The sequence below is a fragment of the Charadrius vociferus genome, unplaced genomic scaffold (assembly GCF_000708025.1).
Source record: "Charadrius vociferus isolate BGI_N301 unplaced genomic scaffold, ASM70802v2 scaffold332, whole genome shotgun sequence".
Classification (NCBI taxonomy): Eukaryota; Metazoa; Chordata; class Aves; order Charadriiformes; family Charadriidae; genus Charadrius; species Charadrius vociferus.
Window position 1 is genome coordinate 182,054 of NW_009647418.1, and position 20,736 is coordinate 202,789.

Here is a 20,736-nt window from a genome sequence, read left to right on the forward strand (position 1 = left end):
AGCTAGGCACGGGGTACGGCCTCCAATAGTCCCAATGAAATGAGATTCATGCCCAAGTGTTTGCAAAACCAGGCCCTGATGCCTGGGTTCTGTAATTATCGTGGGTGCTTAATAGCACTTGTTCTGTCAAGCTGCCCCCATTTGCAGCTCTGTGGAGCCTACAGGAGAGTGGCAAACGTATCTAAATAACCTGCATGCAGTAACTTTGCTGCAAAGCCCAGATGTGGAAAAAATAAAAGAACCTGGAAACTTAATTGCAAATCTTACTGAGATCTCAGTTGCTTGAATAATATATTCTCTGCTGAGAACAAATGTGCACTCAAGACAGAAGGGCCTTACGGTACAGGCAGATATTCTCACCTTTGTGTGAATTATAATTTCAAAATATCTGAAGGGCTTTTGTGCTGAGGGAGGGAGAGGATTTTCTTCTTAAGTTCTCTTTTTGTGAAATCCTATTTCACCCTCCCCTAAAGATCACGGTGAGGATGGGGAAACTTTAGCAAAGCAGCTATCAAAAGACCAGGAGGTTTTTTCTTTCTTTCTTTCTTTAAATATTGCTTTGAGTCTGAATAAAGTGTCTCTGTTTCTTTAAGTAACAGGAAAAGGTCTTTTTGATCCGTATCCTTTAGATGAGAGAAATCCCTGCTTCTCCTCTTTAGCCCAAGAGGCAGTAGGGGGAGTCATCATCTTCTGGTAACTTGGTTTCAATCTCCCACTTTGTTGTCTTCCACAAGTAAAATCAGGTCAATCTCAGAGCTCATAGCGTGAGCTATTTAGATAATGAGAAGTTAGCACTTGGGGGGCTTTGGAAGCTTTTATTTCACAAGAGCCAGCTAAAATCAAGAGCCTCTTGTTCTACGGGATAGTCTGTGATTCGCAGGCACAGTTCTGAAAAGCTCTGAGGCCTTTCCAGGAATGAGCAAAGTCTTGCAATGAGGAGCGGAAGAATTCAGGCACCAATTTGCGCTCTCTGTGTATCTTGGCACGTCGGTGATACCTGCTGTGCGAGACTGGTGTGACACCCAGGTAACCCAGAGTGCTGTTTAGTCTCGTGCTCTTCATATAATCAGAACTCAGCGCTTTTAAATTAGAAGTGATAAAACAAACAGAAGGAATGCATTTTGCAATAATCGTCATCACAACAATGACATACCAGAGGCACAGGTCGCTGCAGAGTTCATTTTGTTTAAAGAGACCAGGCCCTTCTCAGTATCCTTCCTTTTTGGGAACCTCATGAAGAGATAAAGAAACAATTGTGAATAAGTGCTTGCCCACCATTACCCAACAAGAGCCAGAATAAGTCCTACAAAACCTGACGAGGGTCTGATTCACCACAGTCCTGTGGTACGCGTAGTTATTATGCAGGACCAGAATGGTGGCACTCTTAAACTAATTCCCTAGGAGGCAGAGCAGGGGAAACCAGGTCTTATCTGCCATGACAGACAGTGCCACTAGCCCCTTTTAGAGGCTGTGAATTGGTAGATTTAAGTTGAATCGGCCAACATTGCATCCCAAAGAGCAACCTAGAGCCTGCCTGTAAGACTGGAGTTGCTTCCATACACATGGCCAGCCTGAGTGTCCCACCAAACGTGCGGTCAGAGACTGTGCTAGAGCACACCTGGCGTGCCAGATGGTTTCATGTGCCATTTCTAACTGGCTTTTGGAGCAGCTATTGTCCCTGTGCAGGAAGTCCACAGGCTGGAAGTTAGAAAGCGTTTGTATTGCAGAAGGCACCACCCTACACTGCAGGGACTTGTTATCATCCAGGGGATTTGGGACAAAGTGGATTTCTGACTGTCCTCAAGCCAAACTTGTTCCTTAACAATTATTCAGTATGTCTTTTGTCTAAACGTTGACAGTATTTGTCCAATAGTGTCATAGAATTTCAGTCTTTGTAGAAAACATTTCAGAAAACAGCTTTTGGGTAGAACAACAAGACTTAAGACATTACTTTTATGTGATCAGCAAGATCATTGGTGAGCTCCTCAGGATGGAGATTTCACTGTTGCTAGATGCAAGGCACATCTTGTTTATGTGGTGCAGGGTCATTCCTCGGGTGTTAGGTTGCTCTGACACTTGATGAGCATTCATGAAATAGCAATTAGGGTATGACAAATATCTGAATCAGAACTGGGAGTTTGGTTCCAGGATTGAAGGGAGGAAATTTGTCTTTCCTGCCTGCTGTACTCGGAACAGTTCTTGGCATAGCCATTAGAAATTAAAGTAAAGCTGAATCTAGGTGGTACTAATGAATTAATAGCAAAATATATTAAAGGACTTTTTTTTGGTCTCTTAGGAAGCAGAGATCCTGAATACAGCTATTCTTACTGGGAAAACAGTGGCTGTCCCTGTCAAAGTGATCTCTGTGGAAGACGATGGGACTGTGACTGATCTTCTGGAATCTGTGGAGTGCAGATCTTCAGATGAAGATGTCATTAAGGTAGGATCATATTGCTCCATTACACAGTGGTGTTCTCTATTGTGACAAGTTCTTTCACACTCCTAACTGTTCTGCTGCTGGAAGACAAAGGTTTATTATTGCTGTTACATATAGATTGGTTCAGTGGAGCAATAAAACAAACACAAAATTGCACATTTTCTGTCCTTCACATCGAATACTTGGAATTGTCTGTTACTTCCCACTTTTGAAGTATTTTCGGAGTTCACTCTGCCTTTGCCTTTTACTTTTCAGCTATATGGGCTGTGTAGGTTCATGAATGCCGTCAGCTGATGTTCTAGAGAAGGAAGTAATTCCTCTGAAGTTGGTTTGCCACATTGGAACAGGAGCTGTGTGACTCAAAGCTTGGGTCTCTTCTTGGTACTGAGCCAGTAGTGTATTGCAAACAATATTAGCTTTAAATTTGGAATTTTCTTTGCTCACAATTGCTACTAGGAAGGAAGGAAGGTAACATGTTGGCCACCAATCATGAACTGGGAACTACTGGATAAGACACTTGACCAGTGGATTTACTCTGTACAACAGCTCTATAGCCTAAACTTCCTTGAAACATAAATGGCAGGCAATAATACACCGCTACAATTAGTTTTGCCGCACAGTGTCACCTAGCCAGTGGTGAGGAGAGAGCTTGCATGGATGCCTTTAAGAGCCTTTTTATTACTGAAATCTTAGAGTCAGACTGGACCCTCAAGAAAATTTCTGCTTCTTGAAGGCTTTCGGCTTGTGCCAATAATACTAAAAGCTTGTAAGAATCCTGCATATTCCTACTCAGCTTGATTAGCGGTTAACACACATGAATGGTAGTGGAAGGACATGGTCAGCAGTGGTGATTGTGGGAGACTGTGGAAAGTATTTCAGCATGCTGACAGAAACGTTGGCTTGTCTACAGCAGCTTTTATCTTTTCACAAACTCATCTGTGGCTTTCACTTTAGAAGAGGAAACAAGAGACACGGCTACAAATAAAAGTTAAAATTGAATTTTTTTTTAACATAACCAGCATGTCACAAAACGATTACAAATAGTACGGGCCACCCCTCCAGCTGCTGGAAATCACTGTTATCCCATTAACTTTTGTGAACTGCACCATATTGAGGACTTGGCCTTTGTGAAATTTGCCTTAGCTTAAAGCTGACGGGAATGCTAAGCTTTCTCCCTGTTATGTTAGTTCATCTTAATTTCTATTCAAACAGCTGAGGGTAGTGTTTAGCTCCAAAGCTAGCCTCCCTGGGCCCCATTAGCTGGAAAAGACTCTTCCTAGTGGACATTTTTTGCCTTTATAGGCAAAGGTGAGTGTAGGTACTTGGTTGTTACGGTCATACGGGAAACTGCTGGGAGTTTCAGACATGCCTACAAGTTTAGTAACTTCATGTCACAGCTGGAGCGACAACTTGGAGCAGGGTAATTGAAGAATAAACCTCAGTGTAGGTTTAAATCATCTTTCGTGAGCTATCTCTAAACAGATTTAATTTTTTTTTGTCAAAAAGTTGCAATTTTTACACATATTGGACTTGTTTTAAGTAATTTCTTCACGATAATTTCTTATAAACAAGATGAACCCAAGCAATTTTGAAGTCTAGCGTTTCTTATGTTTCCCTTTTAGCATCTACTCAGGATTTCTATTTGTCTGAATAGCCATGATGTTGATATTTTCTGATTAAATATGTCTTTCTGGCCATCTTAATAGAGCCTTTTTTTTTTGGCTTCTGTGAAGCCCTTTGAATCTGGTAAATCTGCTAAATATGGCAAACTGTTGGACTGAGTCTAGGGTTAAAAACAGAAAGAAATTATTTGGGATCCTTTTCTTGTGTCATGGAAGTTAATGGACTAAGTCTTCACTCATTAACTTTTTATTTTTTTCAGAGGACTGGAAAAAAGAATTTGAAAGCAAATATATAATTCGGAAGATATTTTAAAAATCAGTTTTGTTTTCTGAAGTTTTAGTTCATCAGAATGATTTCACGTGTTCATTGGATATTTGTGTAATGGTTTTATCTGATATAAATCTGCAACAGCTTGTGGTATACAATATGCTCAGCTCTAACCCTGACAGAGAGGTTAAATTGGTAGCACTGCGTAAGTGTATATCTGTCATTAATTGTAAGTACACGAATATACCAATAAAGGCTCGTGTGCTTACTATTATCCATATATATACCGATGCACAGTGATGCTAATGATAGGCCCTATGGCAAGACAGGAAACCACTAGTCAGAGATCAAGACATTCAGGGCTTCTGCAAACATCCCCTGATAGTTCACTCCTCCACAGCAGGAAGGCAGGTTTCAGCGGCATTAAAATGGGTCACCAGTTTAAAGTGAGCTCTTAATTGAAAACGTGTCTCCGAGTTTCCAGTTTACCTGCTCTGTTTCAGACGAAGCCTCATTCACAGACATCCTATCTAATGAAGATAAAGATATATAATTACTGGCCAGCCTTCAGCATGCAACAGTAATTAGAGTTTCTGTTCTCTGGGCATTAGAGTAGTGAATATAAAATGGAAGAAAAAGTCTGCTTAAAATGCCCATTGAAATATAAAGATTAAGATTACATTTCTTTGTGTCTTTACTGTTGCTGTTTTTCAATGCATCTGTCAGGTAGCATCTAACAGATTGATTACATCTTTGTGGCTTAGTTTTTATTCCTATTTTTTTTGGTGTAGGTTAATGATGTGTTTAAGTTCATTTTCCTTGCAGAATTGAGGATACCTCATTCTTCTTTTAGTTTCAGGGGCCGCATTTATTACTCATTTCTTTCATCTGAGACTTCAAAGAGCTGGACCACATTCTGCACTGACTTGTTTTCTGCCAAACTGCATCTACTTGAACTTGGCTGAATAAGTCAGGACAAAATCTAGTCCATTGAAACAATATTCTTATTGAAAAATGATTATCTGAATTTATTTGGTCCACCATGACAGAGTAACCATGCCAAAAAATGGAGGCATGTTATAAGCTCTGTTTCACAGAAACACAGACAAGCTAAGGTGAGAATTTTGGAGTGCTGTAAGAAAGTTCGACCATTGAAGTAGATGGTAAACCTCCTACTCACCTCATGGCAAAGCGAGAGATTGGTGAGCAGATTTTTTTTTGCTGAGTTGTTAATATGGATCAAATTCTCAAGATTTAAATCAAGAATGAGGAGCAGCTTTTAATCTTTCATTTTGAAAAGACATTTGCATTTCAAAATGGCCATTTTTTCAAGGCTCAACAAAGCCTGAAAGTCTCCAAAGCAACACTTTCCAATGCTCTGGGTTTTTCAATTTGATGAGTTGATTGAAAATCTGCATTTTGGTTGCTCTGAAATGAAAACACCTTTAGGTTCGTTTTGTTTGATCAGTTAACTAAAAATTCCAATATATTCTCAGCTCTGTCCAGAAGCCACTTGCCAGAAGTCACACAGTGAATGGTGCCAACACCGGGAACAGGATACAGTTTCTCTGGCCCTTTTTAATATTATGCCTTGTATTTTGTAGAGGACTCCATTCCAAATCTGTGTGTTATCCAAAATTATGTGCTTTCCTAACAAAATACCTCAGCTTATTTCCTTCTAGAGCATCTTGTGTTTTTCTTAGATCTGTGTAACAGGAGGACAGTCATGTAGACTTTTGTTCATATTACAAGCAAACTCCTGGGGCAGACGGAGTGAAAGGAGGGTTCTTACTATGGGTATCCTTCGCCCAACCTGGGACTTGGCACAGCGCCGTGGGGCTGTGTCCCAGAGGGGGACAGAGGCCGTGCAGGGTGTCACAGCGTGGCCTCCTGCTCTGAATTCCCGTTTCCCAAAGCAGCAGCTCTACAACCAGTTCTGGCCGTGGGACGATCGCCTGGTGTTTGTGCTTGTCCTCTGCCAGGTCTCATCTTTCTGGCTTTGCGTGAGGAGCGAAGCGGTAATGTTTTATCCCTGCAGGCTGTTTGCCGAGCGGCTGTAGGGTTGCAGAGCCAGCCCGCTCCAGCCACAGCTGCGTGGTAGGAAGTTACCGTGGAGCGAGCGAAGGGTTGGTACCTGCTTTGTTCTGTTCGCTCTGCTCTGTGTTAGAGGGGATAACAACACGCTTGGCGATTTGTAAGATATTACTGCAATCTCTCAGTAACAGTGCGGTTTTATCAGTGGCAAAATAACTTCATCTTCATCAAGTGCCAGACTTTACAAAAAACTGAAGCATCCGAGCATTTGAAATAGCCTGAAGCTATAGCTTTCTTAAAACATTAAACTTTTAACAGCTGTTTCTCCTCTTCCTTACACTGGTGCACTTCAGGGAAAAGTTGAATTCTTCTAAAACCAGTGGAGTGACAGAGTAAAAAATCAAAGGGAGAAGATAAGCAGGACCAGGATGTTATCTGCTCCTTAGTTTAGCATTGGCAGTTCCAGTGCTGCAGATTTCACAACCATATTGCTAGTGGCAGTACATTTGATATTCTTTTTACAACACGTTCTTGGATGCATGTGATTACACAAGTTTTCAGTTCCAGCTTTCAACTGAAAGAAAACCCTCATGGCTGCAGGTCAGAGGCATGGGCCTCCAAAATGGAGGTACTGCAAAGATACACAAAAATCTAAAAGCAAAAGAGTATGAAGAATCCCAGTTTCCCTGTGATCTCTCGAGTTTAAGCCGAGCTAAGAGTGGTTTGAGATGCGCGTTATGTGTCGATTGAGACTCATGGCTCACCCAGTCAACAGGGGGAAGCCAAGTGTTCACCCTTCCCTGGTGCTTGCTCCCGTGAGTTGGTGGGGGGAGGAGGACAGAAGGAGGAGAAAGCGTCCTGCAGTGGGGGCGCAGCAAAGCTGGAGAGGGGGAGGAGTGAGGAAGAGCGAGCCCCTGTTTCAGAGGCAATGATCTATTAAACTAGCTCACCAGAACGTGCAGTGTTGCGTTCAGGTGAGGTTGTCACATGCATTTTGGTCACGCAGGGTTCAGAGGACCCAAATAGAAAGAAAAAAGCAGATGTAATCAGCATAGTTTGTTGAATCATATCAAAGAAAATACTTTCCCATCAGCAAACGGGATTTTGTCTAGATTGAACACTTGCACAGAATATGGTTGTGTAGAACTGAATTTTATAATGAGAAAATAAATCTTTGCCTTGAGGGCTGGGTGAAGATCAAGTTCGGTCTGCCATGGTTTTCCACAATATATTGTGGTTTTTCTCACCAGCTGAACTGCCTTGTTCCATCCCAAATAATTTTGATCTGTCTTGAAACAAACATTTGATTTAAGTCAGCAAATGGATGTTTTTATTTTCTGCCATGTCTAAACATTTCATTTTGATAGAAAATGATAAAATCATGTCCTGTCATTTCAATTCAGTTTCAGTATTCCTGACATCAGAATCTTTCTGAACTTTTCACCTTAGGATGAAGCCACTGTGAAAAAGAAAATACTTTTTCTGATCTGCTCTAGTAATCGGGAGACAGGACAAACTCAGAAAAATGCACTATTGAAAATAAAAGTTGTAATAATAACTGCTGAGTTCAGTCCATGTGCTGTTAATGTTGGTTATAAAGGGAGAAGGAAGAATTTTAATCTGTTTCTGGTGTGAAGAGCAGACATGGCTAAGATGAGTTCTGAATGTAGAACTGATATGAGAGTCCCACATCTCCCAGGAATCATCTGAAACTCACCTAAAGCTGTTGAAGTTACTGGATTTCTCTCTTTCATATTCTGCCAATTTATCATTCTGATGTGAATCTTGAGAAATAACAAGGTTTCTGCGGAGTTGTTTGCCTTTTTGTAATCGTCTGTACTGAAAATCCCAGTGTGACTGGGACAATTGACTACAGTTTCTTTATATTTATAAAAGGCTGTAAGCATAAAAGATACAAAATTTCTTTGTAACGTAAAAATCTAAATAATTCCTAAATTGAGGCTTCCTCAAAATTCTACAGAAGATGCCAAGAAACCTGTCTCTTTGTGCTTAATGGGAAAGAATATGTGTTCTTCTAGAGCCAGGGATAATCGTTTATTTCTTTCTGTGGGTATTTCTGTTCCTTCACGGGAAGGAATATGTCTATTACCATACTAAGAACAAGGCAAAAATCTAAAGAATATCCAAACAGCGATACCAAAGAGGATCTGAGTGAGGAATTCTTTTGAATAATGGGGCAGGGATCGTGGCTTCCCTTCTTCTTAGCTGCTGATCTGAATTGTTTATAAAAAGATGTAGAGTCTCAGCTAGTAGTCAGCTATGATTGTGAAAAGTAAGAAAGAAATTATAATAACTGGACTTGCAGGGCAGGTTTTTTTCACAGGTAGATCATTTCAAATTTCATATTTTGTATTTTGGAGTTTTGTTTTTTTTCCCTGGAGTTGGAGGAGAGGTTGTTTTTAAGAAAGCAGCTTTGAAATTCTGGAAAAGGTTGCTCAGTCTCAGAGCCTGGGTGTTTGCGTGAGCTGACTGAGCAGATCTAACCACTTGCTGAACCCAAAAGATTAATGTCCCTCATGTATTAAACAATTGCTAAGGTGCAATTCTGTGACTGTTTAACTAACACGGAGCTGCCATCCCTGTCTCTCTGCTGGCCATGAGTGCAGCTGAGTAAAAGTGAATCAATTTATTTTTTTTGGTGAATATGCTGTCTCCCTGCTCAGCTCCCTGCTCCCTGACTGAGTGCATTTCAGATGCTCACGATGCTTGTGCCAGCACTGGGAAAGAAGTGACATCAGAGCAGGAATCAGTAGCTGAGGGTGAGAGATGGCCAGGAGTGCTTTTTTGTATTGTATATTCACTTAAATGACATGTGAAATTATGGCTTTGCACAGGCATTCCCATGCTCTCACATCATTAGTCTGATACCATCCATGTAAAAGGCTTATCCTGGCCCTGTGCCTGTGAATCCCCCAGTGAAGATGCTCAGGAGCTATCGTGAAGAAGATCTTCCAAGTGACTCACCTGTTTCTGCGTGTCAGATTTGTACAGTGAAAGATACCCGTGTAGGAACATCAAAATCACCTTGCCTTTCCAAGGGGATGAGGGGTCCTACTTTTGTAACTGCTTTCAAAACCCAACTCATTGTGTTACTGAATTCCAGTACTGAGAAGTGCTTCGTCATCTCAATGAAAAGAGATTGGCGGATCTCTAGAAAAAATGTGCTGAGGAAGTAAGGAAGAGACAAGCTGAACACAAAGGGAAATTAGTTCTCTTCTTTCTTCCACAGGGCTAAACCAGCAGTGCATTACTGAGGCACATGATGTTACACTGATAGAAATGAAAGCTAACTTGGGCTCAGATCATCCAATAGCACCTGTCTCCAAAACAGGAACTTGCATTAATCATTATAAGTTGTGTTTCTTTCTCTTAAAAAGTTCCCTTTAGCTTTAAAACTGTCTGTGTTCTTCACTTCCAGTGACTGCCTTGCTTTTAGAAGATGAGGTATTTACAGAATCACAGAATCACAGAATGGTCAGGGTTGGAAGGGACCTCTGGAGATCATCTAGTCCAACCCCCCTGCCAGAGCAGGGTCACCTACAGCAGGTTGCAGCAGGTATTTATAGCTCTTCCTGCCTGCTCTAAGCCATCCTCCAGACCATGACATAAAACTGTATGTTGCTTTATTACCACGCAGTAAAAAGTTAAAATATGCCATACAAATTCTTGTCTTCTCAGCCCAATTTAGGATTTTTTTGGACATATCAGATACAGCATAGCCACTAAATGACTTTGCTTTTGCTTGTAATTTGCAGGATTGTCCAGATGTTGTATTAGCTATGAAAGAGGTTGGTTTTATTAAAATAAAAATACATGTGACGAGATATTTTTGCCTGATCAAAATATGCTTAGATCTCGTGACTGTAACAGTACTATATTGCTTAATAGTAGCTGAAAATTAGACTGGTGATCCAGAGTTAGTAGAGAAACTGCTGATCAGTTCAGAAACATCCTGAATATTAGCTATGGAATACTTGGAGAACTCCTAGAGTTATCAGAGGCAATTGGAAGAACAAGCGGTTTATTTAGGATATACATATGTGAAGGAAAAAAAGAGGCTACAAGTGTTAGGAAGGCTAAGAGGTTAAAAGGACATAATGAGCCCCGGACTTGTAATCATGTCCAGTTCTCTCTTCTTCGTTGCTAATGGAGAAAGGAAGGATGCTCTAGTGGTTAAACCTGGGTTGGGATTTTAGGCATTGCAGATTCTAACAAGGGCTCAGTCTGCATACAGTGTATGACACTTGGTTTTCATTTCATTTGCGTCTGCCTTAATAAGATTGGGTAACAGTTGGATAACCCATTGGATGGATTTTCAGATGCTGCACTGAAATGTACTGGTTATAGTGTGGGCTCTGGTGTATGCATTCAGGTGTGACATTGGTGTGCTATTGGGATCTTTGGCGTGTCATTTATTTGATCTGTCTCAGCATAGACATATACAAAAGATACATAACGGTTCTGAATTACCTTGACAGATAAAGAGCATTAATACTAAATCCTTGAAAAATCCTTTGAGATCTTTACATAAAATGGAGTATCTAATAGTTATCGTTATGGTGGTTAATAATATACATAACCCTAACTAGGACAGAGCACAGACTCTTTAGGAAGCAGTCCTGTTAAATGTAACTTAATCACAGTACATAAAAATTACTGTCATGATAAAATATTAGTGGCTGAGTAAGGATTTAGAAATATTTCCAGATTTCTTATTTAACAAAGTGTGCAGGACTGCTGACTGAAGATTCCTTCCCTCTTACCCACTGTCTGGACCGTTTTGCATTACTTTCTAGGACCTTATTGAGGCAAGCATGTAACCCTCTTTGCCTGAAGCTTAAAAGACAAGGACTTTGTACATCAGGCCACAGGCTAAATGAATTGACTTAGGGAAGGTAAGTTTCAGACCTTTGTGGCTGATCCACTGAAATAGGGTACTTTTCAAATTATTTTTCTATTTTGTTTTAGGCAGATAATTTAGGCTCACTATTTCCCAGATCAAGGATTAATTAATAAGGAGAGAAGAAATATAGACGCAAATCTAGAGGGTGAACGGTGCCATGGAGAGCAATACGTGAATTTCTGAGTGCAGAGCACTTCTAAATTCAGGAAGGGATCTTGCAGATCACTGTCCTGCTACAGCTGTAACAACAAGACATCTATATCCACAGAACAGGTTTTCTTGTCTCTCTTCCCTTCCATATATGTGCAGGAAAATGAATCGAAGACAACTTATGGGAGATGATGTGTCCACCTGCTTGTAATTTGCAGGGTGTTGAATTAGCTATAGAAGGGATTGGTATTATTAAAATAAAAATAGATGTAAAATAAAAATATGCTTCTTCCCCCAGTGCTTGAGTCTGTTAGCTGCTGTTGTCACTAACATTCAGCTAGCGATACCCAACCCACCCATCATCTCAACTCAGCCTCATCTCTCACTCCTCCTGAAGTTCTTCTGTAGTGGCTGTCCAGCTGCTCCATACTGTCTGTTGCTGCTGCTTTTGCTATTTTTCTGTGCTCGCAGTGTCTTAAGTATTTTTCTCTGTGCTTCTGCCCTTACCTACCTAGTGGGTTGCCAGTTTTTAACCTTGTATCAGTCTCATTGCTAAACTTTTCTGAAGGCTTCCAGAAAATAAATAATCTAGTGGGATCCTAATGTCTCATAAGCACCACTGACTGCATTTCTGGATCCTGCAGTTCCTTATTTAAGATTTGCAGAAGTGCTCAACTTCCTCTTAGGGGGACAGGTAAGCTTCAGGAGAGCAAATGTATCCTATGAAGGGCCAATTAATCCTTCTTCAGATATGTTTTTGGTGTGCCATAATCAAATAAAAAAATAGTTATCCTTAAATAGGTCAGAATGAGTATGTTTTGGAGGCAGATGTTTTTGCATTGTTTCATTCTGTCAAGTGCAGTGTAGTCCTGGCTTGTGCCCTCAACTCTTCCCTGGTTTTCCATCATGACTTTTGGCTACCTATTTACTTGTTTTCTTTGTAGTTACTTGTAAAATTAATATACTACTTCTGAAAGATTTCCAAGAGCATAAGAAGGTAAACAAGTAAAATACATCTGAAAACTGCTTTCAGATGTCAGAAACAAGGAGTTATCTGAGTCCAGTTTATTATAAAAAAATAATTATCTGTAACAGTTCTCGTGCTTTACGCATGTGACAGGATCTGGTCTATTGCCTTTTCTAAGATTGTGGCTCAGGTGTTGTATTCGTTTGTAGGAGACATTGCAACTATTATTTTTCCCACATCAGCTGCCCGTAGAAATGCTGAACAACTTTCCGGTTTCAGCCTTGTTTTGCAGCATTGCCTTGTTTAACTGGTTATTTGATGATAAGCCTGATTTTTGAAGCTATTTAGGCATTCAAATCCAATTAATTTAATTGAGAATTAGAAACATAAACACCTACAAAAACTGGTCTTAATGGCTCTTCAATTTTAGTTAAAGTATAACTGTGTATTTAGAGCAGGTGGGTATTATAGAAAGCTGATATTTTCTCCCAACTTTATATAATCTCATCCATATAATAACCATTAAAAATTACCTGATTATTTGCAAGCAGGTAATTATTTTGCAAGTGTAAAGGGGTTTTGTTTGAGTAAATTTAGGGCATCTTCTTTAGACTTCGGGATTTGCATGCCTTCAGCAATTTCTTTTAGCATTTGTGAGCGTGTGAAAAGCTGTTGTGGTGTTTGAGATTTTGTGCAGACCTGGAGCTGATACCAAAATGAAACCTATGAACATGACGTTCCATTACATGCTCCATTTCATTCTAGTAAAAGCCAGAGAGGGAGAAGTGAAACTTCGGTAATGAAGGAAGGTATCATTTGCCATGGTGACTAGGCACCTAAAGGCACGATGGCTGTGTATGAAACTACATTTTATACGTCGTCTGTAAGCATTAGATTAATTGCACTTGACTGTCACTAAAAGAAAAAATCAGGGCCAGTCTCACATGCACACATGAAATTTCTGCTAATGATTGGATGTCATTTCTGCCACTGAAAATCCAGAGGTAACCCAGTGTAGTTAATGGGATTGCTCTGCACTTTATTTGATGAAGAGAAGAGAAAGTATAGTCCTTATTGGGAAAATTTTGTGTCTAAGCACAGCTCTCACCATCACTGGATGGTTTAGTTTGGCATCAGCTTAACGCTGAAAGCAAAGATCAGCCAGAGCCATTTTTAGCTGTTTCAGTGCCATAGCCATAAGACAGCCCATGTTTCCTTGAAAGTTCTTCACGCATTTTGATGATGCTGAGCTGAGTTTCAAGCTTGTAACGAATCTTGAAAGCAACTGTTTCCCTAGGGCTGAGAATTTCATCACAAGGATTTCACACAGGCCTGCAGACGGGATAAGAAACAGCCCCTCTGGCAATACAGTTGCATGTACTATACTAATTTTTGAAGACACCTTGACAAGTAGTTTTCCAAATTCTGCCCTTTGTTCCCAGGTTAAACAATGTGTGTGTCTAATCTCATCTCCTGCTTTCTTTCCTCTAAGTAGATTCAGCTGGGCTGCGTTCATTGGTATTTATTTCCTTGGAGCTCAGGCTGCTAGGAAAGCTGTACGTGTACTTTTTAGTATCCAGATCTGACAGTTATCATCTGGTCTCCAGCAGGGCTAATTACTGATAAGGGTTTTCTTTATGGGCTGGTTGGTTCATTTGTTGCTGTTGAGGCTCTGAGAAAACTGAGCGCATAAAATGAGATATTAAATGTCATAAAGTGTGCCCAATATGGAAAAACTGTAGAAAAGAAAAATCAGCAATTACTAGGGGATGTGAATGAAGATAATGATAGAAGCATATTAGATGGGAGAGGACTTCTTTCACTCAACAGCACAGGAAGCAAAGAAAGAACTAATCTGTTACTGTGCTGGTGGAGGGGGATCCATAGCAGAAGGGTCATGGTCTCTTTCCCACTCAATCATCAGCAAAAGATGAGTTATCTGGTTACACACTGCCAAGGGTAAAATAATCAGAAGTTTACAAATTTCTAGTTTAAACAATTATGTTTAATCATATACTTTTGCCGGAGGTTGATATGATAGGTCAAGACAATGTCAATCCTTTAGGGGGCCATAAGCTGTCCCTTATTTTACAGTGGATATCTCCAGATTTGGTAATAATTAGCTTTGTCTGATCTGTCACTTACTCTATTTTTTGTTTAGTGAAGGATCCAAGAAAGGATTAGAAAAACAACTTGATTGTAAGGCTGAAGTTTTCAATGTGATTTAAGGTCCCTGAGCTTGTATTGTCTAACAGGAGTTGAGCACTTCTCTTCAGGTTTCATTGGAAAATGTAATTCAAGAGATCAGTTTAAGTGCATGATCAGGATGAAATCTGCACTATTCCTGGCATGGTCTGGCAGTAAGCAGGTGATGTCCACCAACCCAAAAGCAGACAAACTCTCATCCAGCTGCAGTAAGTGTAGAAAATTCTGCTGAATCCTTAGACTTATTACTCAGCTATCATTACATTTTCTTTTTGAAAAGGCTTTAGATGCAAGGCCCTCTGCTCAGACCCACCTGGTATCTGCAGCACACAGATTGGAATTAGAAGACACGCATTTATGTCTCCTGGAACCTAGTCCCTGTGTAAACCAGTTTGCTGCTAGCAGATTTCATGGGTGCTTCAGGGATACCCTGAGTTTTAATGAGTTTTAATGAGCTAAATCATAATGAGACCACCACTCGGGCAGGTTTTTCTGGAGTTGGTGTGTTTTCTCCTTCTGGGAACACCCTCAACTTGACTCTTTTGTCAGAAGCTGACACTGCAGTGATGAGTCCAGTTATCTATAAGCGGAAAAGCCTCATATGTTTTCTTTCCCCTTTTTAGCATGACAGGAGTGCAGGTGGGCCAGAGCTGGGGGACCAAGTTATGCCTGAGTATATCTGAGGATACTTGGAGATACTCCCTGCCATCAAAGAAGGAGACCTGCTGAAAGTAATCCGATTCTGCCTGCACTGGTATCATTGTAAAACAGAGGCAAACTACTGAGAGTGGTTTTGTTACAAAGACATAAACCAGTATAAAATGAATGCCAGCTTCCTAGGGAACGGGGCACCGCCATGATCTCCCACTGTCTAATTGTCTGTTCCACTAAACACTTATCTGGCTAGCCTGGGGCTTTTAGGGGGTTACATCAAGTCTTTAATTTGTTAGAGTCATATTTTTCCCTGAAATTTTTTCTATGAAATATGGGAAAGAGCAGTTTCTAATTAAACTCTTGCCTAAATCCATTATAACTTCTGAAGTCATTGGGACAGGGAGATAAAAAAGCTGTAATGATCCCAATATGTAAATATAGATGTAAAAGTTTGTTTGGAGGGATGGAGGTTAGAGGCCAGATATCGTGAAACCAAACACAAAGCTTCTTGGTAGGAATTGAATCAGTGCATTAGTTATCATGGATTTTCATAAAAATAAAGTAATAATGCGCATTCATGTTTCAGTTCATAAATGTGAAGTGACAGCCTATGAGTTAGCCACTGAAATGATATTATAAACCCAAAAAAGAATAATAGAGAAAATTGAGAAAGCAGAAGAGAGAGTTGTAATAGAATTGGGCATTGGCATAAATATAAATCATGAAAGGGAGATTGATTTAATGAAAGATATGAAAGTCAGAAACTCAAGGTGTTAAAAAGATCATCCTCTCATCTGGCAGAGAATCCCTAAGGCTACAAAACTTTTAGCTGAAACAGCCAGATTTACTTAAAGTAGAGGAACTTTAAAATTGTAAGAGAAATAACATATTACAAGGGAACATGCTTCTGCAGTACACACAGTTGATTAAGAAGTTGTGCAGAAGGGGAAGAAGCTTACGTTGTTCCATTGGAAAATTATCTTTGCTCATAAATTTTGTCAGAAGATTTACAAGTAGATACGGGAATGAGAAATTGCTGTGATCCAAAGAGCCTAAATAGCAACATTTACATGCTAGCCAGCTATGGGGATTTGGAAGAAAGCACTCTTGGTGAAATGAGTTGGCTAGGCTTCTTCCGTGGATGGTGTTTTGTACATAAAAAGCAGGTAGGACAGACACAGATGCCATGTGAGTGACATCTCCACCTAAGTGTCTGCTAATGTGGAAAGATTTATTTTAGCTTGTGAAAGCCTATCAGGATTCACTCATACCCATCTATAGGTGCAAAGAAACTAAAATCTCCCTTGTCTGCACATGTCTGAGGGAAGAGGCTCAAAGATCCGGATGAAACTGTGCTAAGATCTCCTCTCAATATCTGAGGGTGACAGAACAACTCTTTTTTTAGTACTGCTTTATGCACAAAAACGTGGAAGCCCACAAGCGTAGCTTGGTCCCCAGCAGTCCTATAGGCGCGATAACTACACACTGAGATTTTGCACCAATCATAGTTCTATTGTAAATATCACATCTTTCGTTTTCCTTCTCCATCATATGGAGTCCTGCTGTTGAAACAAGTAAAAAGAAAAGTATTAGAGAACCTCTTAACTTATGTATCTCAGACCACTGAAATACGTACATAGGTACATAGAGTTAGGGTGAGACACAGCAGAGAAGAGCCCAGGGAGGAACTATACATATCCTGTAATCAGCTTTTCTCTTTCTATAAAGTGATTTTGCATGGTGAGGATCACCTCTGCTTCTGAAAAAAATTCTGAATAATCTTAGTGAGTCCCTCATAGCATCTTCCTGAGGCAGACAATCCTTATTCACCTGAGGGGGAAATAGGGAGTTTAATAACTCACCTAAAAATCTCACAGCAAGTAATTCTTGGAGAATTTCAGAAGGCTTTGTGGTGCCCACTGAATGCCATCCCACACAAAGGAGTGCTCCCTCTTTCTCAGTCCTCCTCTCCCTGGGAATGGATGAGTGGCAATCATCAGACACATGCAACTTTTTTCATCATTGGTCTTGAAGTAGAGTGCATTGAGTGATGGCACAGGCGGGCTTCCAGCAGGAAAAGGGGGGAGAGGAACAGGACCCCAGCAAACCTTGGAATCTGCCACTTTGAAGCCGCAATGACAAGTGCATGATTAGCGAGCACAGGGATAGCAAATGAGCCCAGTCTCTGCTCTGTTTTAAATAAAAAAGGTAAGTTTATGAGCTGCTGTAACTGGTACCAGGTTGAGCTCAGTACATTTACAGTAATATTTAGCCCTTGTCATCAGTTGTCTCCTCAGCCTACTGATGAGTGTGAAGGACAAAACCAGAGTGAGCTCCTGCCAGCACGCTGTGCTGAGAGCTTGGCATTAATATGTACATTTTTCCAGGGAACTTTGCATATAGTTGAGCTGTCCGGTTTGTTCACGTTGTCTGGAAACCAAGAGGAGAGGGTGCAGATGCCCAGCTGCTCCAGGTGCCTGCAGTGTAGGCCAGGGTATGCTTATGCAGGGGACTTGTGCATTAGCATAAGTGAAGCACTAAAGGCTGAGTATGTCTGGCACAGCATCGACTCTAGATACGTGAGTGTTGCTGGGTTTTGGCCATAAGGTCTTTATAAAAGAGCAAGCGTATCTGTGAAATGCCAGAGAAGATCTGACAGGCTGCACTGTCATATCACTTGCGTGCCCTGTAAAGAAGTGAAACACGTATCCCTCTAACTCTTGAACTAGCAGTTCCACTCATCTTCCTGGGAATTTCCTAAGCTTAAGAAAAAAAAAGGTATCATAACATCGTGCTAAAAAATGAGCAAAACGGCTCTGCTCTTCCATGTAGGTGTATGTGAGGGACTCAGACCTCTAACATAGTTCACAAATGTGGGCACTTGTTGCCAAACTAAAAAGCACCAGGCTCATGGAATGCGCTTTCTTTGCCAGCTTTCTTCCTCCCCTCTAGCCCTACCGGCAAAGCTAAGTGCTGAAGATTAGCTGGTGCCCTGGCAGCGCTTCTGGAAGCACTGCTTTTGGGAAAACAGTCTGCATCCCCTGGACTGATGTGTATGGTCTGGTTCTGAGCTTACTTAGACAGGAGTGAGTCGAGAAAGAGGAGCCAATGCCTCAGGTTTGTTGTAAAAATTGATTGGTTTTAGGCTTGCGGCTGGGTATTTGTGTGATCTGTGGCAGAATGAGAGACGGTCCAGGACTAAGGCTCCATCACCTGCCTCGTTCCAATAAATAACAATAATTGAATGTAAAACTCTGCTAATATCCCTTTTCACTCCCCTATACCACGAGTGCTATTTTTGAGAGGAGATCTTTTATTTTAGAAGGTTCGTTTCTACCAGCTCATATGTGAGTAACAGCCGCTGCTCTTTCAGGGAGCAGTGAAGATGTAACACGTCTCTAAGCGCTGCAAGAGCAAATGGAGCTGCTGCTTGACAATTCTGTTATATGCTTTCATAAATGTTTCTTTGGAGGTGGGTATATCAGTCTTTGAAAGGAGATGCAGGTCTCTCCAGGGTGCTGCAGAACTCAGTGCAAATCCTGGTGTTCAAAAGTCCCTTTCTTATGCCTCTCAGTTTAAAAACTGTAATGAATTAGATGAAGAGTAGTCACCCATCCTCTGTCTGGGGTGCAATCCTGATTTCCAGGGGGGGATTTTCAGCATGAACTGTGAGAATTTGATGTCCACTTCTGATCACTTGGGAACTCAACACCCAAGTCCTTCCACTGTCCTTGACAATCCCGTCACTTTTATGCGGATCTGGAAGATTTTTTTGACTAATTAGACCATTCTTCAGTTACAAGGCCAAATTCAAATTAAAAGATTTCCTCATGGCTTCATCTGTTTTCGTCTTCATATCTTTGTTGCCTGCATCCAGAATGCGTGCATGGAGCTGATCTGCTTCTTCCAGCCTGTGCTGGGAGAAGCAAGCTGCTGACTGGTACAGTTCTTCTGTTATGTGTCCAGAGTTCATCATAGGCTTTAAACAGCAGTTTGCTGGAAGAGATCCCGCTACTGAGTGCGCAGACCCACGCCTGCTCATTCCTGTAGCTTCTGCACCCTGGTGTCTTCTCATGAGATACAACTTCACCCGGGCTTCTTAATCGGTTATGCAACTTTGTTATTAACATCATCAATTCCTAAACACTGAGAACATGCAAGACCTGACAATACCAGAGGATAGTATACTTTCAGATGGAGTCTCTTTCCCATAATCTGGCTGTTCTTTCTTCTTGGTTGTTTGAAGATAGTTCAGATATCAAAGTTCAGGACTTACCTTGATTTAACAGTAAATAGATACATGGTATGAGTGCTTGTCGGGAGGGAAAGAGTGTGAAAGCATCTGGAAGATCAAAGAAGCGTGACTCCCATTGGAGTCAGTGGGGAGCAAGCAGCTAAAATCTTACAAAATGCTTTCAAATTATCCTCCACCTTCGATTCCCCATCCTCATTGAAACCGGCTCCTGAAATGTTTTATTGAATGTGTTCCTCTTGTCATTTCTTTGAAAGTGAAAGGAAGCTCAGAGGAGCTGTAGGCTCAGGTTAGCATCAAGATCAACTACTTTTCACTTGAAGGCCAAATGGCACCTGGACTGCACTGCCATGGAACCCCATTAGCTGCAATAGGGCTGACAGGTTGAGAGCTAGAGCACAATTTGGCTTTCTTTTAGATTATGGTGAGAAAAGCTGATGTTTTTCTAATCTTATACTGACCCTGAGCATGTTTTAAGAACTGTATTTGATTTGCTGACCATTAGCCCCAAGCGCATCATAGCCTGAATGCTATCTATATATCTGCTCTGTTGTCTCCTGAATTGTGAGAGCCACAGACACGAGACAGATGTTTGCTCTGACCATGTTTATTACTGTCTCTTTTAGCACATTTATCTTGCGATGGCACCTACATCTCCAGACAGCACCAAGTCTCAATGATGAGGAGCTGCAGTTCCCTATCAGAGACTGTCCTGTGACAACCTGAACAGCGATGAATAAAACATTAATGAACGAACGAAATGAGCAGAAAACAAAGCCTTTTATGAGGTCAGGTGGCAGAGATGAAATAGAAACTGCATCTCTTCAGTCCTCACCTGGATTGCTACCCGTTCCATGAGTGTGTTTTCTGTTTCATAATTTTTTTGAGACTGTGTCTGTGAGAGGAAATAATTGCTGGCCTGGCTTTCCTTTTTATGCTAATTATAGCTATTTTTATGGTTTGGTTGGTTATTCTCAAACCTTAGAGTTACGAGGTTTCATTTCTAGCCCCAGATAGCATTTGCAGATAACATTCCCCAGCACTTTGTGACCATGGGAAAGCTATGTGAACGTTTCATTCCTTGGTTTGCACAATGAGGATAATAATATCTATACTACATAAACACATATTTATGTGAGAAATGCACACAGAGACATGCACACACGTTTATGTCATAAAAACTGAGACTTCACTATGATGTGCTTTACAAAGTGTTGTTGGGA

General features: G+C 40.8%; 1 protein-coding gene across 1 annotated transcript in view; it reads left to right on the plus strand.

Annotated features, from left to right (window-relative positions):
* The window catches only part of TMEM132D (transmembrane protein 132D), a gene marked incomplete at its 5' end in the record, with an annotated part of 207,586 nt that overhangs the window by 162,633 nt on the left and 24,217 nt on the right, over positions 1 to 20,736 (plus strand). The window contains one exon of the mRNA XM_009880325.1: positions 2,297 to 2,440. Coding sequence (XP_009878627.1) covers positions 2,297 to 2,440 — 144 coding nt within the window. The remainder of the gene's footprint in view (positions 1 to 2,296; positions 2,441 to 20,736) is intronic.